Here is a 25,663-nt window from a genome sequence, read left to right on the forward strand (position 1 = left end):
TCTCCCCGTGCATGCGTCCAGAAACTACGGCTTCCCAACAGTCCAAAGACTTGCTCCTTAGGTTCATTGGTGACTCTAAAATTGCCCGTAGGTGTGAGTATGAGCTTGAAAGGTTGTCTGTTTCTACGTGTGTCAGCCCTGTGATTGACTGGTGATCAGTCCAGGGTGTAACCCCGCCTCTCGCCCAGTGACAGCTGGGATAGGCTCCATTTCCCCCGCGACCCTGAACAGGATAAGCCACATAGATAATGGATGGATGGATTGATAGTACTTAAACCTGACAAACGAAACAACTTAATGCCACACAACGTTTGCTACTGTTTCTGACCTCTTCAAGTGTTTCTCAGAAAGCTTTGTTTTTGAAGTCGTATTGGATGTTGCTTTTTTATTCTCGCTAACTTTATTTTGAAAGTCTAACAGCTTGTTGTTTAGTCATTGTTAACTTGACCCTGCAGCCCTGCACATTAAAAACTGGCGCTCGAGGGGAAACTTCATCTTCATATTTTGAAGCACAGAGCCACTGACCAAGCGGCCATCTTTCACAACCTTATATGCCGATGTTTTGTACATGCCACTGACTCTATTCACACCCCACCAAGGCTCTCGCAGGTACATCATGTTTATCCAGAAGAGCGAATAACAAACTGAGAAAGGTCTGTTTTTTTATCCGTCAATCACTGCTGTCTGCTTGCAGATATTGTACATAGAGCTACAAGAGCATGCAGAGATACACAAACCTGTTGTAAACATCTTACCACATGTTCATTACATGTAAATCAATGAAATAACAGTCTGCCTGAGGTGGAGCAGCAGCAGTGCATGAAGTGCGGGTCACCGCTCAGTGTGCATACGCTGACAGAGATAATTTCAACTATTGTACGGCACAAGTTAAGGTGTTGTGCTTCATAAAGTTGGGGTTCATCAAATCGAGACATTCATGCAGTGGATTGTTGATGGTGTGGAGGTGAGCTCAACTTTAATGGTACCTTCTGCAGTTTTCTGTAAATAAACATGGTGATGTTTACATTCAGTGTTTCTCACAGCAACATTGTGTTTGTCCTTGAGGTCTAACAAACATTTGGAATCCATGTTTATGCCAGCTAGCAGTCCCTTTTCTACCACTGTTGCAGAAGTGTTAGCTTCCTGTGGCTCTAGTGACTCCAGCTGTGCCACCAGATAAACAGCATAAAGCAGAGGGACATGCAGGAGGAAATCTGAGTTAATAACCGAAGAAGACGTGGAAGTGCCAAAAACTGCTGTCACTCAACGGGCCACTTGAGGCTGAAAGTAATTTTATACAACTCACTGTTTTAATTTTTTAGAAGCACACGTCCCAGATATCCAGACAGTGCTGCATGTGTGACGTCCACGGTTGGCTCCGGTTGTAACTCTTGATTTTCCTGGCTGACGGTCGCTTTCCTTTTTAGACTGTTTGCTTCATCTGAGCGTCGAGTTTGTTTCTTTTTCTTTGGATTTTCACTTCTTGTTGAAGTTGTATCTGTAGTCATCCATCTTTTCTTTGTTTGTTCAGCTGTAGTAGATTACTGTTTACTCGCAACACTTACAGAGACCGGAAAAGCAGCCGCTTAGCTCCGCCTACCCTCTCTGGCAGACCAACCACTGCTGGCTGATGGAAAACGCGTCACTAACTGGGCGCCGCTTGAGTCGCCACAGACACCCAGTCTGTAATACTGCAAATGTAAAGGCTTTCATCAGTGGGCCACAGGCTCAATCACCACTGTGTTTCCTCATTCAGCCGTTAGCTGGCTGCAAGTCACAGAAAATAATTGAAGTCTATTTCACAAGTTTATTTGCCTTTAATTGGTTGTAGCGTACTGAGCAAAGACTGTATGATGAGGACACAGCCTCTTGGATTCAAAAGTTCAGCACATGCAGAAGAGCCTTAAACCGGCTTTCTTTCTAAAGGCCAGCAGGGGGCGACTCCACTGATTTAAAAAAAAAAAAGTCCAAATGAATGTTGTCGTTCAAAAAAGTTAGCCAACTTAGGTATAATATATTATAAGGTATAATAAGTAGGATTTTCATAGAAAAATAAAATATAGACTTTTACAAATATAATATTAATCATCAGTTATGGGCCTCTATACATGTGTGTTGGTGAGTGTGTGTGCAGACCCTTGTGAGGCCCTTCCCTCTGCGTCTATTCTATCGTTTACAGGAGGGGGCGCTGTCGTGGTTCCCTGAGCCAATCACAGCGTAGAGGTGAGTGGGAGTGGATCAAATTAGCAACTGGGCCCCATTCAGACCAGCGAACATGGCGAAAGAGCGAAGCAGAGTTGGCCATCTTTCTGTTGGTGCCTCAAACCGGGTAGGAAAAGATAACCAGCAGTTAGCATGCATGCGCAAAGGTAACCGTGATGCTGTCGCTGTTAGCTCAGCGCGGTGGGCCTGCTCTTGAAAGAGAGAGTGAGAATGAGTTTCTGGTGACGAAGAGCCCAGGAGGAGGGGCCCAGTTTGAATGTGTTGCAAGTAATGTCAGGAAAAATCCTACTTATTATACCTTTAACTGTGTTCTCATTTAGATTAAAGAAGTGGATAAAGCAGGATATAGTTACGGGCGTGGCTTCATGATTGACAAGACGCTACAACAACAGCCTGCCCATCAGTATAAAGGACGTAATCATGGTCACCTCTGGCTAAAAAAAAAGATCATTCAGGTTAACTGTTTTGTCAAAATGTCTGAACATGATCTGTCAATGAAATTCCTGAATCAACACTTTGTACTGTGTTTACTTTGTATAACAAATATCTATTATTGTTTCTGATGTTACAGCAGAAGCTTCACTGGTTTGTTTTTACCGTTTACTGTGTCATTAAATTGTAAAGCACATTACACTTCACTCTCTGATGGTACAGCTGTCTTTGTTTGGAGAGCAGAGTCAGACTGTTCAGTGAGGTCGAGGGACGTTTCAGTGTTTGAAGCCACTCCTGAGTCACTTTGTTGTTGAAAGGTCGTAAAGGTCGGAGGGGTTTTAAGGGTGTTCTTGCTACGTCGCAGTGACTTAAGCAGCAGGGGCTGGATGGAGCGTCCAGAGACAGCTTTGGAGCCGTGCAGCGTGCGCTTGTTGATGTGTTCGATGGTGAGGCGGCACCGCAGCACCTGCATAAACACCTCCCTGAACTGTCGGGAGGAGAGGTTGTAGAGGAACGGGTTGAGGACGGAGCTGAGGTAGAAGAAGGTGTCGGCCACAGGGTGGAGGGTGACGTAGCTCCGGAAGTAGGAAGTAGTCCAGCGGGACTTGGGCACGGCAGCCATCATGAGACGGCGGATCTGGTTGGGAAGCCAGCAAACCATCAAGGAGCCCACGATGAGACCTGAAGAAGAGTCAGAGAGAACGTTAGAAACACGAAGGAAGGAAGAGTCAAGAGCACCCTGACAGTTCAGCAAGGTACAAAAAATTATATTTATTAATTAATTCAGTCTAAGGTCATTTGTTATTTGGGGAAATACTCCAACTACAACCAGATGTTTAGCCAATGTTAGCATAAAGATTGGAAACAGGAGGGAAAAGCTAACATGCCTCTGCCCGAAGATAACAAATAACAAACAAAACACCAAGGTCTGCTCTTTTCCTGCCATCACTGAACACCTTTAATTATTACTTTTTACAACAGGCATCTGTTACCAAAGTATTTATAAGTTTCGTTTAATTTGATCTTTAATAGGGTGCTGTGTAGGAGTGGGAATAACTCCTGATACAGTGCGATACGGTATAATGACGCAAATACACGCAAACAGCACCGGAGCACAGAGGCAGTGTGCTGACCAAGTCACCTTTGCTCAAGTCTCAAGTCATTTTTTCTTGGGCAAGTCAAGTCAAGTCAAGCCAAGACAAGTCCTTAGTTAAGGCAGGTCAAGTCACTTTTTTTCCACCCAAGATCCAGCACTCTTACCTGTAGTATCCGGTCTTTATAAAGAGAAAAGACAAGGTGTTGGCAGCCCATCTAATAATGATATGATATATGATATATAACCTGTTCAAAAAGTATAACAATGAATTGTATCTGTATTATCTTGGCACAGACGCAGCCATGATGATGGTCTGCTCTGAGTCAACTCGATCCCAAGTCACCAACTCTCAAGTCCACATCTCTGCACTTTGGAATGCCTTCAACCCTCTGCGTGTGCTTCTTTTTGTGTCATCTGCACAGGTTTAGCGGACGCAAAAGCTGCAATCCTTTAGTGAATTATCCCCCTCATGTATAATATGGTGGATATTGTCTGTATCTGTAATGACAACAAGTGTATCATCACCTTGCATTGCACCAAATGTTCGTGCTTTTATTCCTGTGTAAAGTCATTTCCTGCACTTGCACCTTTGAGTAAACCACACATTGTTTCCCACTGATTCACCAAAGTGAAACCCAGGACATTGACCTCCATGACACAGGATGCTGCCTCTGACTCCTACACCAGCCGCTGATGTATCCGATCTGTCAGGTCTGAGTCATGTGCTCACTCTTCGGACAGACTACACATTCTCTGGTGTTTATCCATGTCTCCTGCTGTATTTCTAATGAACAAACACTGTGACCAGACAGCCGTCACAGAATTATGTGGCCTGAGACATCACTTCCTCCCGCAAATATCAACACATTTATTTATAATACGTCGTCCAAGACTGCAGAGAAATTATTCATCAAGTTTAATTGAGGAAAGAGACAAATAAATGTGGTAAACTGACTTCACAAAGGGACAAATGTAAGTGTTAAAAATCCCTCTTTATGCTTTAATAAATGTAGAGCACGCTTTCCTCCTCGTGTGTGTCATCAGTGCACACGGGCTCACTGAAAGATCCGTGTTCAGGTGTTTCTGTCCTGTTAGAAGCACTGATTCTCACTTTGTGCTAATCTCAAGTGTCAGCGTGCTCTCATCGATGTAGGCCACGTCTGAGTTTGTTTTTCTCAAAGCCCGCCGTGTAAGACACATTATTCAGAGCCGGAGTTACAGCTGACAACACCGAGGACATGGACTCTGTAATTTTGTGGAAATTTGGGCATTTTAGTGTTTTTCTTCAGACTTTTCCGACTGTAATGGCTCAATTTTAAAGTGCAATCACTACCGGGCAGGTGTAAACAATTGCTGCGTGTCTATGAAAAGTTTTCCTTGAAGTAAACTGACACTAAACACTAAACACACAACTACACACTTCAGCTTTCTCAGCATTTGGTTGCCAAAATTTAAAACATGGATGCCATTTTTTCGCTACTTTGCAGCAATAGGTCCAAATAATAATCAAATGTGTTTGAAAGCTTTATTACAACAGCTGAATACAGTGCTTTTTAATTTTAATGACATATTGGCCCTATCTTACACCCGGCGCAAAGTGTCATTTTCACGCCCAGCACCCACGTTGTGTAAATAGCACGTGGTTTTCAAATGAGGGTGGCGCGTTGCTATCTTGAGGACGCAGAAAGCGACTACACCTTAGACCAACATGAACCTGGTCTGAAGTCTAAAGTCTATGCAGCAGTACAGTATGATCCTGCTATTTAAAGGGCGCACAGCAGAGCTTCTACTCATGCTAAATGGACTGTACTTATATCAATCAATCAATCAAATTCTATTTGTATAGCGCCAAATCATAACCAGAGTTATCTCGAGACACTTTACAAAAAGAGCAGCGACTTTTTGTTATGTTATTTAAAGAGAGGCCCAACATGAATCACCATGAGTAGCACTTAGCAATATTTGGCAGAAAAACTTTGTTTAACAGGCAGAAACCTCGAGCAGAATCAGACTCATGTTGAACATCTGCCTCGACTGGATGGGCCGAAAATGGGATAGAAGGAGATGCAGGATGGAGACAGGCAAAGAGAGCAACAACAACATGTGTTCTTGTTATATGAACAACAACAGGTAATACATACTTATGGTTACAATGCCAATATTACATATAATACAATTATATAGCGCCTTTCAAGTCTTCCGACCACTCGAAACGCTTTACAGTACATGTCACATTCACACACAAGGCCTAAGTGCCAATCTCCAATCAGTATCTACTCATTCATACCTATGCCCTCAGTGTCTTGCCCAAGGACACTTCGGCATGAGGCTGTAGCAGTCCGGGATCGAACCACCAACCTTCTGATTGCGAGATGACCGACTCTGCCACTGAGCCACAGCCGCCCCTCATAAGTTAGGCGGGTTTGACTCCGACCCTCTGCCCTTTGCTTGTCATCCCTACTCTCTCTGCCCATATTCCCGACTCTATCCACTGTCCTCTCCAATGAAGACAAAGGCCTAAAAAGAAACCCTCAACAAAAGATTGCCTTTATTTCCACTTTCCAATCATTTATAATCTGATCCTGTAAACACACCACCGGTTTATTTGGCTATTTATTTGTCGATTTATTTGTCGATACACTAACTATAAAGTCAGTGTACCGACGTGGTTTTTGTATCTACTCTACATTAAATGGGAATAAAAGTCATTAAAAGGACCTAAATAGAAGTGTTGATACTTCTACAAGAAAGAAGAAGCTTTATTTCCTTACAAGGAAAAGAGAAGTGCCACATAAAGAGAAAAACACTTGTTTCGTATTATTCCTCCGGTAGTTTAAAACGTTTATTCATTATTATGAAGGACAGAATCAAATGAAAGTGAAGAGGGAAAGTACAGAGAAAGCAAGTCACGAGCAAGAGAAGAGAACAAATTCAGGAAAGTGAACAAGCCGGGAACACAAATGAAGTCCATACAAGGTGAGCAGAGACGGAGGAGAAATGAACGACCAGAAACACGCGGGGACCAAAGCTGTCTGTGTTTGAGTCATTCATTCATTGCTCCCTTCAGGTCTGATAGATAATTAAAGTCACCACGGTAACTGAGTGACTCTGTTTGTCAAAGTGTGTAAATGTATTCTCCTCTTGACCTTTTCAAAAAGCCAAACACCCATCCCACGCCTGTCCCACATCTGACTTGTTAGACATTTTCTTTAATTAACAGACGACTCAGCCGTCATCTTTATGTGTATGTGAGGCAGAGGGGGTAATATGAAGGGGTTACTGTGCAGCCACACTGTCTATGAGTCTTTGAAAAACTGCGTATGGGATAAACAACTACCTGCTAAGCCAACCTGCACTCACAGTGACAAAACATAATTCAAGATTTGTGTGCATGGACTTCCTTTATTCAACTCAAATTGTTTTATTGATTTATTTATTTTTTAAGATAAAATTTAGTGCATTTTACCTTCATTAGGAAGCAGCTGAAGAGAGACAGGAAAGGTCACGAGAGAGAGAGAGAGAGAGAGAGAGAGAGAGAGAGAGAGAGCAAACAAAGAGGTTTCGATGCCTTTAAGGCCGACGTATATTTGCTTTTAAATAGGCATTTGAGTGCACATGACGGCTGCCCCACGTTCCCTGCTTCTGTTTGGAGCGTTGGCTGTGCACGTCCTCAAAAATTAAAGCTACACAGCTGTAAGATGCAGTCTGCACATGAAAAGTAGGGGCATTGTAGAGGCAGAGGGGAGCTGATAGACCAAGTCCACAATTATACACTAGACTGTTAGATGTAAAAATTCATGTTATCTTTAACTTAAATATGGTGTTTACAGCGAGCAGGAGCCAGTAGCCATGAAGAATTGATGTCTAGCTGTTAATAAGCGTTTTTCAAAAGTCAAAAAGGTGCAGAGAAAGAGATCCCGTCCTATCAGGTCTCCCGTCTCGTCCCATCACTTCTGCATGCTGAAGAAAAATGTCAAGTTGACTTCTGGTATGCGGTAAAAACTTTTTACCACATACGCTTGCATCAAATGAGTTTTCAGACAGCAGACAGACCCGGACTCTGTCGCATCATCACATTGTGTTCCTGTCACAGATTGCACAGACGGGGCGGCTGTAATTGACGGCGGTTTAACCTCGAACAGTAACAGTGCATGTTCGTCATGTTCTGACATCATGTCAGTCATTGGCATTTTAAAAACAAACATGGGTTGACAGGAGAGGAGGCTCCGTCATTAAAGGTCACATTTTCTGTTTTAAATCTGTATTATTTTTTATTTTTAAACCTCTGACATTTCAGACAGGAACACTGAGTGATCATGAAATGACTACACTGTGAAACTGGTTGCTCCTCCTGCTGAACCCACTTAAAGCTTTACACCTAAAAACACTATAAGCTTCTTTTTCAGCCTCTTTTAGCTAGTTGTTTTGGTTGTATACTAATGCTTAACAACCGTCATATAACCACGGGCAGTGGCTGAACAGGCAAAAAGAGTGTGTCCAATGAACAGGCTCATATTTTTGGTGAAAAGTTAACTGAATGATTCAGTTTGGAACTCATTAAGGAGAGCAGGAGCGTAGTTCAGTCTGGAGACCGAGAATGACCGCTCACTTTCCGAGAGTTGCTGAGCACTGTGTTTTGTGGCAGCCAAAGTCTGATGTACGGCATGACATATCTAACACTGCTAGCAATTCAGACAATGCAGCGGTTCAGCTGAAGACATTTCTTATGGAACTTTGAAGGAGTTTTCTGAGCCAATCAGTCCAGATTCCAACGGCAAAAATCTCACATTTTTCTGCAAATTGTTCCCGCCGGGGCTGAAAAACACAAGTCCCAACGTCAGTCACATCAGCAACGAATTTAAAACAACACATCAAGCTGTGAACTTGCACAACAATGACCACATGCAGCATTTTCAGTAACAAAGCTCAGATAAACCACGTGCAGTGGTGTATAAAGTACCAGAAAGCCATACTTGAGTAAAAGTACAGATATCAATACACCAGTCGACGTCCACGATGTTGCATTACTGCCACCGTCAGTGTTTACCCTCCATATTTTCAGTTACATGTAAATGTCTCCCGATTGACGAAGTAACGAGTAACGGAGATTGTTCGGGGGAAATGTATCAGAGTAAAAGTAGAAGTCGTCAGAAATTTAAAAACTCAAGTAAAGTACAGATACTCTGAGAAAATACTTAAGTACTCTAACGAAGTACTATTACTTTGTTGCATTACACCACTGACCTGAAGTGTGCGTTACCAGGAAGTTACATTTGTATTCTTTTAGTTTGTACTGTGAGAATATATAATAGCAGCCTGGATTGAACTCCATACCAACGTTTATTTGATTGATGAGGGAAGTTTGTTTCCTGCACTGAATTCGTAACAAGGTAGAGATCGGGCTCTTCACCTCCACACGTCCCACTTGTGGTTTAGACAACAAGGTCAGTTAAGGTCAGTGGGAGATTGTGGGTTTAAACATATTTTAATACACTTTGTGTCCCATTCTTTAAGTCTCAATGAAACCAAGAGTTCAAAGGAGTGGGACATTTGGACTTTTATGTGTCAGTGATAAGAGACAACTTATATTTTGCTCTGTGTCTGCTGCCTGTAAGAGGCAATGTTTGCAAACAAGTAAACTTATGTCTGCGTTTGGTTTGGATAGTTGTGGCTCTCGAGCAAGACAGGAAGAGCAACCACCTTCTGAATCCAGACCCCAAAACGGATTCTTCCAACTAGTTATTGATAAATTATATTATTTATATTTGGTTATATATTTGATTGACACTGTAAAGAGAAAAGAAGCAAATCACATGAGAAAACTGGAATCATTTTTGCTTTTAAAGTGATTTGAGGAACAACTTCTCATCAAGAATGTTGCTGATTAATTTCCTGCTGATTGACTTCTTACAACATCAGCTAATTATTTCTAATTACACATATGGCTGTTAATAAGAGCAACAATTAGCACAAGGCTTATTTTTGCACTGGACCCTGATAGCAGGTCGATCCAGTCCTGACCCCCATTTGGTAAAAGTCCAGTTTTCTACAATTAATGGGCAGCTGATGAAGCTCTGCCATCTTTATTTCTGCCCACCTTACACATGAAACTGACCAAAATAAGATGTTATCAACCCCACACAGTCCACTGATCCAGTTACTAGATAACTTGTAGGGATGATGCATTTGTGAAGTTAGTTAAAAACTTTTATAACTTTTTTTATCAGGCCTCTGTAACGTCCCTCAGAAGGAAGATGCAGCGTGCTACTGATGAGCCAACACAGCGGTCTTTATTATTAGTGGTCTTTCTCTGACGGAGGCAACACATCATGTATGAAATGACACGATCTGTCTTTGAGATGGATTTTTTTTTCAGTCCTGTTCTACGTCTCGCGTCCGGTCGGCTCATTGATCACAGTCCGGCCGCTCGTCTGGAAAATTACCACTGAGTCAGCGCGCATCAGGAAGAGAGGCGTGTGTGTGCAGCTCAAAGTGTGTGTGTGAAGCACTCACACATGTTGTTGATTCATTTTATTATTATTATAATAATAATTCAACTCCGGTCATGCTGAATGCGCTCGCCTTAGAGCTGCAATCTATGCTGACGATCTCATCAGGGATGTCCCCAAGCCCACACACACACACACACACACACACACACACACGGAGACCTACTGTCTTCCTGCCATGGGAAAATATAACTCTGCTAATTAGAGGGAAATTAAACAGATTATTGGAACAGTTAATTATCAGTCTTTGCTGTAATTGGAGGATGTGTTGTAGGTTCTCAGGTCCTGGTTGCTGCACACAGACAGGGAGGACAGAGGACGTGAAACATCATGTAAAGTTACTTACATTGTTAAACACGCTGAGAAATGCAAACAGGAAGTCTTTATGATGTCACCAGCAGCATTAAAGATGGAGATCTGTAGCTGTCAGTGTCAGCATATTTCTTTAGCAATGATGATTAAGTATGCACAGTTGGGTAAAGATGCTGCAGATGGGGGAAAAAGAGGACTGCGTATACAGGCCCTATGTAAGAAGAGCACATAAAGATACTCAAATGAACACCTGTAGGTGATGGGAGGGCCCCAAACAAAGGCCTATCTGCAGGGCCCAGAGCTCCAGACTGCAAGCCCCCTGCTGGTTTGCAAACAGACTCTTTTTTCTAACAGACAGCTTTTAACATTTGAATGAAGCTAAATACAAATAACTAAACAATATTTAATTAACTATTTTAAAAAAATTGTAAAATTTCAGCTGGCACTTCAAACATGTCCAACACACTTCACCTGCTGTCCGTTCAGAGGACACGCCTTCAGACTCATGGTGATCGTGCATTTGAGGCCGTAGCCTCTGGAGCCTGCAGCGTTACGTTCAACTGATTCTGTTGAGTTTTTTAACAAACAATTAAAAACATATCTGTTCGTGCATTCTGGTCACCATGTTTCACTCAGATGCTGCTTATTGTACCTTTTTATATGTCGTCTGTATGGCATGATTTTTATCATGTGGTTCAGTGAGCCACCTTTTGTTGATGCTAGTTTTGTATATAGTTTTTGTTGGTGTGAAGCACTTTGTGACTTCTGTCTGTGAAAAGGGCTTTATAAATAAAATGTACTTACTTATTTATTCACTTAAAGTCGAGCTGAAACGGCATTTCCAGAGTATCTAGCTTCTGTATCGTGACGTATTTCCGAGTGAAACAGGACGTGCAGGCGGGACATATCATTAGAGGGATTTGATTTGATCGTTGAGAAGTGGGCGTAGACAGACGTTCTCCACAGCGCAGTAGCTAGCTAACTGACCGAGCGTTCTTGGTGCTCTGCGGCTAAATGTTGCAGATTGATTGGTTGAAATTGTTTGGTGCTAACTTACTTAAGCACGAGTGAAATTTAGTTGTACCGGAAGAAAAAATGATCGGATTTTGATATAAGAATACGAAGAAATTGATTTTCTGTATTTTTTTTGGCCTATATTGTCAAATAAATGCACAATATTACTGAGCATGTGATCTAAAAGGATTAAAATGACATCTTTCATTTCACCTCGACTTTAAACCAGCAGTCGTTGATGAACAGGAAGTCATTTCATTGGTAAGTGTTGCATGAAATTTATGTTTATATCAGTGTTTTTATTCATTGCTGTTAGCTCCCTGAGATTAGAGTTGTAAAGGTGCACAACATGCACAAATCTCTCCAGGAATTGTGCCTGTGTCTGTAAAGGCAGTGAGAATGACTTCAATAGATGAAAGCAGAAGAGGTTGGATGAATTCAAGTCTCTGAAACTTGCTGAAAAGTTACGAACAAAGCGCCCCCTGCGAGCTAGTTCAGAACTGATTTCACTCTTGACATGCGCCATTCTCCCCAAACACTTCCTCCCAATGTGGCGTCTATTTAAGCTGCAAGATTTCCGGTCTCTCCCTCTCATTGCCCCCGCAGCCCTGCACCAGGACTGCGCTCATACTTTCAGCCCCACCACCAGCCCCAGCATCCACCTGAAGGCTTCACTTAGGGGGGTTTAAGAGATTATCTCATCACTTGTCAAATTTCTGCATGTAAAATAAATCTGCGAGGAGCGATGAGGTCGGAGCCGAGACGCCAAACATGAGCTGTGTTCTGCTGCTGCAACAAACATTTGAGACAAGATATATAATATGTTTTTATATTGGACATAGATTCAGGCTGGAGACACTGCCCGCTAAAACACCAAAACAGCTTGAAACAGGTACATCATTCTCTCTACATATCGTGACCCTCGGTGCCCTGTAATGTGATGAATATTCAGCAGCACTAGCAGAGACTCTAAAAGGATCACTTTAATAACTCAGAATCTGTTCCAGCTGAGTTGAATCCTTCACTTGACTCTTTATGAAGCAGGCTCTAGAAGCAGCACACACCTGCACCGCTGTACGCTGCATGAATGTTCATCAGGGCTTCTGTGAATTCAGAATATCTCTCATAACTCAGGAGGAACTTTTCAGATGGAGGGCATCACCGCATCATTGATTCATTCACTTCAGTGACCGGAAATGTCTCTGAAGACTCAAACTGAATAATGAAGAGACGTGAAAGATTTCCTCCAGTGTTCAACTGTTTGATTGCATATTGATTCAAAGCAGTCGTCAAATATACAAAGTGTTAGTAAAGGAGGAGATGAGTGTGGATGAGTCGCGATGATTTGTACAGTAAGGGTAAAGTTAAGCATCCATCCATCCATTATCTATACCGCTTATCCTGTTCAGGGTCGCGAGGGGCTGGAGCCGATCGCAGCTGTCATTGGGCGAGAGGCGGGTTACACCTGGACTGATCACCAGTCAATCACAGGGCTGACACACAGAGACGGACAACCTTTCACGCTAACACCTACGGGCAATTTAGAGTCACCAATGAACCTAACGAGCATGTCTTTGGACTGTGGGAGGAAGCCGGAGTACCCAGAGATAACCTACGCTTGCACGTGGAGAACATGCAGACTCCACACAGAAGACCGTCTAGCTGTGTCTTACTCTCAATGGCACCATCATTTACATCATGCTGTAGTGAAAAAGAATTGATTGAAAAGTAGGCTCATCTTCTGGTAGACTTAAATCCACTGTCTTTTAAGCAGAGTAGTCGCCCCCTGCTGGTCATTAGAAAAATGCAGGTTTGAGGCTCTGCTGCATTGGCTTCACTTTTTAAACCATTCACTACTTCCACCCCTTAAAGACTATTGCTAAAGGTATCAGGAACTAACGGGAAACACGAGCAATAGCCTGGATAGATTATTACATTTGACTAAGACTTAAACAGCAGAAACAAAATGAGCAGTTGAATGATACGATGAGATCAAGCTCAAGAGCAAAATTAATTTTATCGACTCATTTGTAGTGAAAGAAAAAAAACTGTGTTTCCTTTGTTTTTACTGAATTAATATTAGATTATGAGATTAAGATTTATAATTGTTTCTTTTTACACTCGGTTGTGAATACTTAACAATACTCAATAATGATTGATTCATTGTTTGTATTTTTCATTCAATATTCAACTCAGTTTTCTTTTATGGCAAACCAAGAAGAGGGATTTGTTACATTTTTAGCACAAAAATCCTCTCACATTTCTGAGTCTGACGGGCACAAACACAGAGACGTCCTGCCCCTCTGCAGATGAAACTGTTGGTGACGCTGGGCTGTAATCCAGGAAGAGTGTTAACGAATTAATTAGAAGGCTAACAGAAGATCCTCCGTCATCAAAGCACGTCACTAACTCGAGTCAGACGCAGACGAGTATCAGTCACAATAACAGTAATCTAATCATGTTGGAGGAGGTTTTCACACGCAGCCGGTTGGTGGATAATCCCGCTCCGGGGATTTGAGTTTGTTAAAAAGGATGCTGTTGAATACGTGCAGATGTTCACAGGCAGAGCGGATGTTTAATTAATGCAGATCATTTTCTTACATACTGACAAAACCACTGGATATTATAGTGATGCTTTCATAGTTTTGGTTTAGTTGTGTGTGAATTTGGGATTTAATTATGCTTTTAGTATGACACAAAGTTTTCTCTCCAATTTACATGAAGCATGAACTAATCTAGGCTGCGCAGCTGTCGCCTCACAGCTACAAGGTTCCTGGTTTGGACCAAGTGACCTTCTGTGTGGAGTCTGCATGTTCTCCCCGTGCATGCGTGGGTTCCCTCCGGGTACTCCGGCTTCCTCCCACAGTCCAAAGACATGCTCGTTAGGTTCATCTGCGACTCTAAAATGCCCGTAGGTGTGAGTGTGGGTGTGAAAGCTTGTCTGTCTCGATGTGTCAGCCCTTTGATTGCAGCAGGTTGGAAAGACCTCCTGCATCTGTCTCTGGAACAGCGAGGGTGGACGAGTCTGTTGCTAATGTGGATTTTCGGATGGTCCAGCATGTTGGGAAGAAGGTGGGAGACATTGTTCATAATAATAATCAAGAGTTTCTCCAGTATTCTGGTCTCAGACAGCTCTCCCAGTCTGACGAACTGCAGGCCCACAACACACTCAGTTTGTTCAGTCTGTTGGCGTGAAGATTGTGCTCACAACAACAGACTGATAAAACATTTGGAGCTGCAGACTTTAAAGGAACTGAAACACAGGTTCTTCCTGTAGACAGCGTCCGTGTTGGTGGATCACTCCAGCCTCTCATCCAGGTACCTGTAGGACCTGATGATCTCCACCTCACTCTCACTGATGCAGACTGGAGAAGGAGAGGTCGTAATCCTTCTGAGGTTTCTCCACGTTTAGTTGCAGGTGATTTCCCTCACAAACTGCTTCACCAGGCCCCCATACTCCTCCTGTCCACATCAGTTCACCCCACGATGGCAGTGTCATCAGAGAACTTTAGTAGGTGACATGAGTTGGAGTTGTATTAATAATCACTTGATACTTTCTTTTTATTGTATGCAGATGATGCGGTCATTTCCTGCCTGCAGAGTTGGCCAACACCTGCCTCAGTGCAGTGCTGTATCTGGTGTTTGATTCAGTGCAGAACAAAGTAATGCAATGATTATCATATGTGAAGAGGGCAGAAGAGCTCTTGGTCTTATCTATAATGTTGTAAATGATACGGTAATAGTAACAAACTTGTACTTTGAACTTTGCTCTTTCATGTGCTGAACTTACGTAAAGGTCATGACGAACATGTGATACTGCTGGTAATAAATGTACCCACATATCAGCGGGAGCGTAGTGCTTTGTGTTGTAGATTCATTATGTTGAGATTATTAACAGGCAGTACTTTGGAATAAGGTGTTGGTTGTAATAAGCGAGGGATTAAGAATGAGTTTAGTTTGAACGGCACCTTGTCGTTTCCATAATATTGTATTTTCTTTAGTTTGTCGTCTCTTCTACAAACCGCTGACACAAACAGCTGATACGACGCCGCACGCTGCAGGCGCAGTAACACCTGTGGAAGTACATGTGGAATTGACCCTATCTGCAGCGGCATATAGCCTAGCATACATGCCTGCACTCCAGCTGGTTTCTAAACACCGGGGCCGTGCTGACCCGCATTTGTATGTAGTACACTTACTATTGATAAGTATCTCATACAACCCCACTTCAAACAAACCGAACTATCCCTTTAAGCTTAGAATTTCAGATGGGATGATTTCATGCGATATTTTTTGTGACTGGTAATTTCTGTTTAATACAACAGCGTATTAGAGCCATTTTAAAAACGGAGCAGGAGAAGAAGAACATTCAGAGAAAAAACTCGAGATTAAAGCCGTAAATTTCTAGTAAAAGTCGTACATTTACCAGAAAAATCTTTTGAGAATACGCTGGCCCTAGTTTCTGCATTTTTTCATTTTTCTGTTGTGTCGTGTCGTCTCCTTCAGAACGAGTTGTGCTGTCGGATCTTGAATTAAAAAATTAGAACCATAATTAAACCCAAACTAATTTAAAGTAGTTTGTTTCCTCTCAGTCTCCGTCATGAGGTCGTAGGGTAACTTCCATGAGTGATGTAACCCCTGGGGCAAACGGGGAGCATAGAAACGTGTGTTTTTGCAGCAGAGGGTCGCTCAGTCTTTCTCCGCTGCTTCTTGTGTGCAGAGAAAACAGGCTAAATATGCACCGAGCTCCGTGTAAGCAGCAGAGCCAACAGAACAGAGGGGAGAAACAGGTGAATCTGGAGGGAAGGGGCCGTGAGCCCCAACCAGCCAAGCTCAAAAAGGTTCCTAGAGACACTATTTTCCTAGATTTTGTTTCTGGCAAATGTACGACTTTAATCTCAGAGTTTAGAGAGTTTCTTCTCCGAGTGTCACTTTTCTCTGAGATTTTTTTAAACTTTTGGCAACAATACAGCAAAACACAGGCAGGAGGCCGGGACAAACCCAAGACAGGAAGTGTTCTTGAGAGTAAAGCCAGCAGGAAGTACTCCAGCTCTGAACAACACTCCACTGAGTGTGATCATTTTGAATGAATTTAATTAAAAGAAGCTGCAGCATCGAGTGTGCTCATAACATCATGTCTCCATTCAGCACACTCCACACACGCCTCAATCAGTCACACCGATACTGGAGAGGATGCGAGCTGAGGCAGAGGTTGGCTTTACTCTGATTAAAGGAAACAATTCTTCATTTATTGAATAGTAACAAAAAGCAGAATGAACGTCTCAGTTTACAATGTGGAAAAACGAGTAAGCAACACTATTGTTCTCTGTTCATCCTTCTTGTGCAGCCCCGTGTCACTCCCCTGTGCTTTGTTTTACTTTTTAAGTATATATTGTCTAAAAGGATGAAGAAAAATAACATAACATAATTAGACTTATTAAAAGCTTATTCTAACACCAGCTCCAGTAGATTGGTTCACCCAGCAGCTGCAAAGAGCAGGCTGTAAGCGCTGTAACGTTAACCTTGGGGGTAAATGTGTACTGTCAAATTGCATCCACTTAAAGTTGTTGTTTTGCCACTGCGAGGCTCAGAGTATTATTCAGACAACATTACGGAAAGGATTCTGACAGGGACACACTCTTTGTTTAAGAGAAAGATGTTTTTGAACCAGAAACCAGCTGTTACATCTCTGTCTTCAAAGCCACCAGACAAAAACAGGGACTTTACCTTGAAGAACAAGAGAGTTTCTGATCTGCCGCTGGCTTGATCTGGTAATTACTGTTGCTGTGTGTGATTATTGTGTTGTATTTGAACATCAAAGATACACAACCAAACTTACTGATCTCATCTGGTTACATACAATAGATTTTCTTTTTATAACCAGTGGAGTCGCCCCTGCTGGCCATTAGAAAGAATGCAGGTTGAAGGCACTTCGACCCCACAGGATCCGTGTCCGGCGCATTCTGTCTGTGCTGCGGTTCCGGTCCATCAGACAGCGCAAGCCCTTGCTTACAGGCAACGTGTCTGATCCGCAGCGCAGCGGAGCGCTGGCCCAAGCAGCTGGATTTGCGAGATCTCAAGGTCCCAGGAGAACTATATTATCGTTCGAGAATTGCAAAATTCAAGATTTCAGTGTGCTGTTGTTATGAAAACGGAAAAAAACGGGAGCCTGTACCGGTCTGTAGATGGTGTTTTATTTTGAAATGAAATGAAATGACCGGCCGCTGTATGCTGTTTCCGTGTGTGACTTCCTGTTAAGAACGATCTGCTCTGTTCAGCTTGACGAGTGCTTGAAGCGGCCTCCGTCAAAATTAGACGGAGATGGACCGTGGTGCATGCTGTGGAATCACTGTCATTGACCTGAACGGGCGCGATCGACTCTGGAGGTTGCGGCGCACGTGGAACGCACCAGAGACGGATACCCTGTCGAATCGAAGGGTTATGCATTCACTTTACTCTTAAAAACCTAGAGGCTCCATCCAGTTCTTATATACAGTCTGGGGTGTTTACTAGGTTAGGAACTATTAGGTTCTAATGTTATCTAAATGTTGTACCCTATAAAATGTTGTGAATGAATTCATTGACACATGGTTCACTAGCAGTTAATTCCTCATTTGCTCCCTATTTGTCTCCTGGTAATTATAACACATGTATTTCTCTTATTTGAAACTGTTTAAAGCAAGATTTGCAATCACGTCCCAGCAATCTGGGAACCCATCTGCTATAGTCTGACGATGATGCTGAACATATCAGGCCTTCCGGTTTAGCAGGCGGTTAGTGATAAGGACTTCCTGCTAAGACTTCCTTTTTTCCGTGCGCTGCATTTGTTTACAGTCCAGTTAGCAGCTTGAGAAGCGTCTGTGTGTTAAGATCAAAAACAAAGCAAAATTCTCCCCTCCAGATATGTCTACAAAATAAACGGCGTCACTTCATCCCATCCCCCGGAGGAGCGTCTGTTCATCTGTTAGTGCTGAGTCTCAGTTTCACTGTAAACAGTAAGTTACACAGAGGCTGCACTCTGGCTTACTTCAGCGGGATCAAGCGGAAACAGAAACAGATTTTATTGTGAGTGACTTTAATTAACGGCTCTTCAGTTTGCTGAAATAACAACATCAAGATGCAGATTAGTAACAAGTCAACATGAAGCTTTGTCAGGTATGTCCTACAGAGGAGAAGGTTGTTGAACAGAGGGCGGAGCCATCGTTTCTGATGCATTCATGGAAATCGGGAAATCTAAACGCTGAATGGCTTTCGTGACACAAGGTCACGCAGATTCTTCTCAAGTTTAATTTTTGATCTAGAACAGATTGTTAGCTGAACTTGCTGCAGATGTCTGTTTGTAGAGATTAATAAGAAGCTAAATTGTTGTCAGATTACCTGATGGGAGCCGGGATGTCATCACATTCCGCCTGCTTTACTACTAATTGGACTACAAACGTACTGCAGACGGAAACCAGTACACTTCCCGTACTAAAACATGTAAACAGAGATTATGTCTCTGGTAACCTGATCAATGCAAATCTGATAATCAATCTCTTTTCACTGCCACCGCCTCTCTGTGTGTTCTTCCTTCAGTAAACCCTGATAAAACCTTGTAATCTTATCTCACATATTAGTATCTTATATTCTTAACACAAGTCATTGAAGAAGTTTCTTTTGTACGCTTCGTTTCATGCCTGGTAAATAATTTATTCTCTGATAAAAGTTAGAATGTGAGTGTACGCACGGAGGCAGCAGCACTCTGATTCATTATGTAGACTTTGCTGCAACACAACAAACATACCAAAAGTGTTTTAGCAGGAATGACATGTTACTGTGATTCATCATCCTTCAGGGCACATCTCCTGTTTTCATCTCCTTCCTTTTAATGACTTTAAAGAGTGAATGAGATAAAACACGGCGGTTTGTTTTGATTGAGACGAAGCTCCTTGAAGCGCTTCATCCCACAGGACTTTGAAAAACTCCACCTGCTCGCTCGCTCGTGTGCCTGCAGCTTCACCCTCAGCAACAAGCAGCACAACAGAAAGGCCTCATTAGGGAAGGAAGCGATTTTACAACTTGAGGAGAGGCGTGATGGTTTCCTGAAGAGACGGAGCTCTGAGGTATTCAGATCTGGTTTAGAAATTAACACTCGAAACATTATCTTTTATCAGTTGTTAATTTCTCACTCTGATTGTCATTGTTATTGTCTATGGTGCTTTAAGTTTTCTAACAGCCTTGGTTTCTTTTTTGGTGCGGCAATTTATGAGTTTCTCAGAAGTGTAGCAACTCTGTTGTGGACACCTTTGATGCAGCTCTGTTTAGCCTTTGTCCTCTGATTACTTATAGATAAAGGAACCAGGTTGATATCATTGAGGAAGCCTTTAAAGGGCCAATAAGGAAACTCTATTTGCCTACATAGAGTATAAGTGGAATCAGGCCCAAGGGTTCTTATTTTAGTTAGCACGGGGGACTTTTTTGGTTTATTATTTCAGCCTTGGAGACCCTGGAGCCTTTTTGATTTAAGTTTTTTATTTCCCCTTTTGTAAGATAAATGTTCCATGGTTGTAAAGTGGGCTTTGTCCCATACACCAGTGCGACCAGTTTAAGTTAAAGCTCTGTGAAGGACATGCACAGTCGTGATGCCTGGATCCCACAGGATCCCACAGGATCCGTGTCCGGCGCATTACGTCTGCGCCGCATTTCTGGTCCATCAGACGGCACGAGCCCTTTTGTGCTTCTACCATGGCTAAGTACACTACTTACTTATCATTTGTCAAGATTTCAGTGTGTTGTTGTTATGAAAACAGAAAGAAACAGGAGTCCGTACTGGATGCGCGTATCTTCAGCGGAGCAGAGCGAAGAGACGCTTCTGGGACGCTCCAGAGACGGACCGCGGTGCGTGCTGTGGAATCACGGACATGTCTTGACTGTGGAATTTGAGGGTGATCGCCAGTGCAGCCGCCATCCTCACAACAATCAACGTTATCGTTGGCTCAGCTCAACTACCGCGCTGGTAGCTAGCAGGACTGCAAGCTCGACTTGGCGAAAACAAATGGTACTTTAAAAAGCGGCACAGTTTTAGACGTTGCTAATTGCAATAGAAATCGTCATGCAGGAAGACTGTTCAATGAACTGTTCGCTGTCAACGAAAAAAAGGTTTGTTACTGGCGGTGCGACGCTAAACTTCAGGCCATGCAAGAAGAAATGACGCGCAGGTATTGTGGGTGTCACATCTGCCCGTTAGGTTAAGTTTTCTTTTATTTTCTTCTCCTGTTTCATGTCTGGTATATCCTGTTTTATCTTGAAATCACTCACCCCGGTCTCTGTTCCAGGTCTGTGTCATGCCCCTCCCCCGCCGTGTGCTCACCTGCTCCTGATTGTCCTCTCCCCAGCTGTGTCTCATCACCCTCATTACCCTGTGTATTTTACCCTCTGTCGTCCCCTGTCTCGTTGCCAGTTCGTTTGTACTTCTGTCTCCCGTTCCAGCATTCTGTTTCCTTGCTCTCGTTTTTGACTACTGATCTGACCCTGTTTAACCTTCTTACTTTGCCTTTCACTGTGTCATGTTTTTGATACCTCTGCCTGATCTGACTGCTCATCTGTTTCCCAAACCCCGCCTGGTATTAAATCGTTTCTGAGTTTTGATCACCGGTCTGCGTGTTTGCATTTGAGTCCTTCCCCTGAGTTAGTAAAATTAGTCAAACAAAAATGTCTTTTATTTTTGATGTGATGATAAGCGATGTGTTCTTAAAATGTTGCACCCGACCAAGTCGAAGGCCAAGTCAGGATAAGTTGGGTGTTTTGAATGTGATTCTAATGAATATAAATTGAGTTAAAAAAAACTTGTTTACAGATTTTTATTAATAGATAGCTGAGGAAAACCTCATTTCCTTCTGGGATACCCCCCATAAAACAGACTGCGTGTCATAATCCGGTGCAATTTATATTCTGGATTTTACGGTGTTACTGTTCACCTTCGCTTTGTAATTTTTAACAAAGGTTTTAGGCAAACTTAGTATTTTAATCCTTGTGTTTGCAGAGACACTAAGAAAGGTGGAAACGGACGTTTTGGTCCATCATGCTAAGAGCATGATTAAAAAAACATGCAACATCTGTCTGTAGGTCGGGTCATCGCTTTGCTGACAAAATTATCTATACAAACATATATTCATGGACCCCAGAGGATGCATACGACTTTGGTGTTCCCCTACCTTTCACCTAGCAACACCAAAGCAGGTCCCATTACAGGTTTTCAGTGAGAAGTCCCCAAATTAAAAACAAAATTATAATAATAATTCCTGATTTTTCAACAAGAGTGCGCTTTTTTAAATCTTCTTTAAAAATGTCTAAAACAAAATCCCCCAAAATATAATGAACATGAAAGAATAACAACACGTTTAACCACCATTTAAGGTTCAAGGTTTAATACAGCTGCTTGTATCGTCAACTGCTTACATCATCTTTAAAAGTTTGTTCCACTGACCTGAAGCAGCCAAAGAATCATCAGTTAACACTTTCTTCATGAATCCAGTCTGCAACGCTACAGACCTTTACACCCTCCTTGTTAGAAAAATTATAATATGTGTCAATTTTGCTGCTTTGCAAAAGCCAAACTGAACTTTTAAAATGTTATGTATATTTCATGTTGAGCCAAAAAGTTGGAAACTACGTGACAAGTGGGAGAAAAGTATCAGAATGAGATTTGGAACAGATCGGCCTCCATCATCCAAACATCCTTCAGTCCCAGGAGTCTGTGCCAAACGCTGGCATGCTGCAGTGTCAGTGTGTGTGTTTCTGCAGAGTGTGGTGTTGTAAAACACATAAGTAAACACACCCACACAGTATATAATCTGTGATTTCCCCTCAGAGCGCTGACACACCGAGGAGCTCCACAGCCGCCCCCTCAGCCATCTGCAGGATCGTCTCCCCGGCGGCTCGCTGAGTGCTGCCTGTCACTCGCAGGAACACTTGCCTTTAGCAATGTTAGCCGCCGAGGGGCCACAGGGCTCAGGAGCTTATTACTAAACTCTGCAGCTGTCAGTCAAAGCAGAGGAGAAGCCAGGAGACGAGGGAGGAGAGACGGTGAGATACAGTCATCCACCTGCCCAAAGAGGCTCAACAAATCCTCCCACAGGTTTATTTTACATCTGATAGTAAGAGGGTTTGAAGGAGGCCACCCAGGGAGCAGAAACAGGCCGAAGGGGAGTCAGGATCTGTTTTCAACACAATAAATAAGCCCCATCGATCCCAGGGAGAGAGGTTCATGGGAGGCAATTGGGCTGTCGCTGCAGTTCATGAGATATGGCCCCGTTCTGCCAGAACGCTGGAAAGTGGCTGATGGGAACCGAGACAAAGGAAGCCTGCAAAAGTTATGAATCATCTTTAGAAATAATCCACTGAGGTTTCCTTAAAGTTAGATGGCATCAATTTACTATGTTTGAGTAAGTTAATAATTGCTGTCATTTCACAGCCCTGCTTGGTCGTCTACGTTGTTTCTTTTTTGAGCTTTTTGAGTTTGTTTGGTACCACTGCCTTTCTACCGATGTACTTTCTGCATGACGAGGAACCGAAAAACTATGTCTGCACTTGGCTAGCATTCAAACGTGCGTTGTCAACACATTCTCACTCCCTGCTCGGCAGCTTGGTCAGTGGCCCTAGGCTTCAAAATGTGAGGATTTAGGACAAGTTAGCAAAATAAATATGCAATGTCCAGTTAGACTTTCAAAATAAAGCTCCTTTTCAAAGGTTTGGACATTCAACAATAATTAATACTTGATTAACTTCGCAAAACGGACACAGTTTGGTTACGTTTAGGCACAAAAACACTTCCTGGTAATGCTGCGTAGCTATTGTAGGATTAATTCATACGTTACATCACATACGATTCAGAGCTTGAAAATAAGTAAACATTGACTATTTGTTTCTCATGGGAATCAAACCTCAGTCACCTGGATAACCTGACAGCAGTTTCTCACAGCTCAATGAAAGCTTTAGCCTCTCTTAGCTCATTGTTTTGGTTTTTCTGCCTTCAATCTCACAGTTTTCTCAGACTCTCACCACTTTTAACCTCTCTGTAACTCTATAACCAAGTTAATTCTGTATGTACTGTACAGCATTGAATGTCTGACAGACGTAACTAGTGTACCTTTTAACAGCTAATTAGGCAGACATTTCCATCTGAAGCTGGTAGAGACAAAAACATAGCTAAAAGAATGACAAAAACATTTGGCAAAAAAAATGGAGATTTGGAGATAATTATTTGCTTCTTACACATAAGCAATAAAAACTTTCCAAAGTCTTGTTCATCTTGTTCTCAAGCCCCCCAAGAAGAGACTGCATGATGCCTTTCCTGCTGGCTAAAGATGTGGGCGAACAGGGTCAGGGGAGGCTGAATCACTTCTCAGTGACGTCTGGATGGTGATGTTAAGCTGGTAGTCTAAGCTAACCAGCCATGGGCAATATCTGACTCTTTGTTTCTCAGCTGGAGTCTGGTGGAGTCAGCTGGGGCCCCACAGGGCTCTATTCTAGGTCCTGTACTTTTTCATCTATTGATGCTGCCACTTTGTGATGTCATTAGAAAGCATGAAATGGAGTTTTTCACCCTAACTGTACATTTCTGCATCTCCAGATGATTTTTTTTGTGAAACGCTTTGGGTTGCATGATTGTATAAAAGGTGTTATAGAGTTGAGTTGAGTTGAGTTGACAGTCACTAGTAGCAAAGTTATGGCCCCTTGAGAAAGAGTCACTCTATGCTCTGGTACAAGAGGTCCTTCATAGTCAGGAAATAATCAGAGCCTCTATGTTTATAGAAGCTAACATTACTGTACATTGTTTTTATTAAAATATCTTGTTAAAGGAGAAATTAGCCCCTGAAAAAAGCCTCTGTCAGTCAAAGCTGTTGTTCTCTGTGAACAATAGAATCAAGAATATTTGAAATTGGCGCCATAGCTGTGGATAAAGTTGTACAAACAGCTCGTGGTTTAGCCCATTCTACATTCCTACAACACCCAGCATGCATTGCGCCCCTTCCTCTGAAAGGACTGACCAAGCGAGAGACGCTGGAGTGAAATACTACCTTTTCGCTGCAGGCAATGGCTCAGAGCGGGACAGAATCTGCAATATGACGAGAATATACCGGTGGATCGCCCAAAAAAAAATTTCAAACCTGACGATTTTGAACGAGACATGACTCAGTTATAAATGTGGAATGTCTGGGAGGAGAGCAGGCAGCGTTTCAAGGCACCTCACGGAACAAATGATTACATTTAAGGTATGTGGTTTTTTCAACTAAACACTGCAGACATCGGAGGCGAGTGTCCTAGATTGAGGAAGTGTAGTTCAGCAAGCTCCCTTACGTAGTCTGGCAGAGGTTTTCCAGGGCCCATTGGAGAGGCGGATAGCCTCCTCCAAAGGCACAGAGAGAAATTACAGTTTTTTCCTACCATAATGCCATTAGCTCCCCATAACAGCATGATAGGACTGAGGTTGAAAATCGGCGAACTGGCCCTTACAGCTCTAAATATAGCATGGTTGCCCGTTCCCCGTTTTATTCTGAAAATTATCTGCAACAGTGAAAGTGCTTTAAAAGTTGTTTGGTGTAAGGCTGGCATTAGACAATGGAGCCCTCAGGGACAGTAAAGTTTACTCTATGTGACTTCTATTACAAGGCCTATAACATTTCTCAGCTCTCTACATCCTTTTGAGTTTGATGCTTGCAGTGATAACACACAGGAACTGCACAACAAGAATCATATAAAATAACACTCACTGCTAACTTATTTATCCAACGTGTCTATTCACCTTTCTCTCACATCTATTCATCCTCACAGATGTTCTGCAAAAAGTCAAAGATCACAGGCCCAAGGCTGAAGGAGAAGGCTGCATAAATATTCATCTCCAAATGACGCCTCCCTGTGACTTTGAAAAACTAAAATCTAAAGCAATTAACCTTGTGTCCTGGACGTGATGTGTGGGCAACTTAACAAGGATGCTCTCTTCTTTTAATTACTCTCTGAAGTGGCAGAGCCCGAGGATTAAAAGTTATTTCAAGGTAAAGTGCAGCGGTGACAGGAACGCTGCCACCTGAGAGAAAGA

At 42.6% G+C, this 25,663-nt stretch overlaps 1 protein-coding gene across 1 annotated transcript in view; it reads right to left on the reverse strand.

Moving 5' to 3' along the window:
* Positions 1 to 2,851: 2,851 nt before the first annotated feature.
* LOC138592842 (G-protein coupled receptor 39-like) overlaps positions 2,852 to 25,663 on the reverse strand; it is a 34,519-nt gene continuing 11,707 nt past the window's right edge. Inside the window, exon 2 of the mRNA XM_069663726.1 lies at positions 2,852 to 3,336. Within this exon, the coding sequence (XP_069519827.1) occupies positions 2,852 to 3,336 (485 nt within the window). The remainder of the gene's footprint in view (positions 3,337 to 25,663) is intronic.

The sequence above is a fragment of the Semicossyphus pulcher genome, unplaced genomic scaffold (assembly GCF_022749685.1).
Source record: "Semicossyphus pulcher isolate SPU_LCO1_2020_fin unplaced genomic scaffold, fSemPul1.0.p SCAF_15, whole genome shotgun sequence".
Lineage (NCBI taxonomy): Eukaryota > Metazoa > Chordata > Actinopteri > Labriformes > Labridae > Semicossyphus > Semicossyphus pulcher.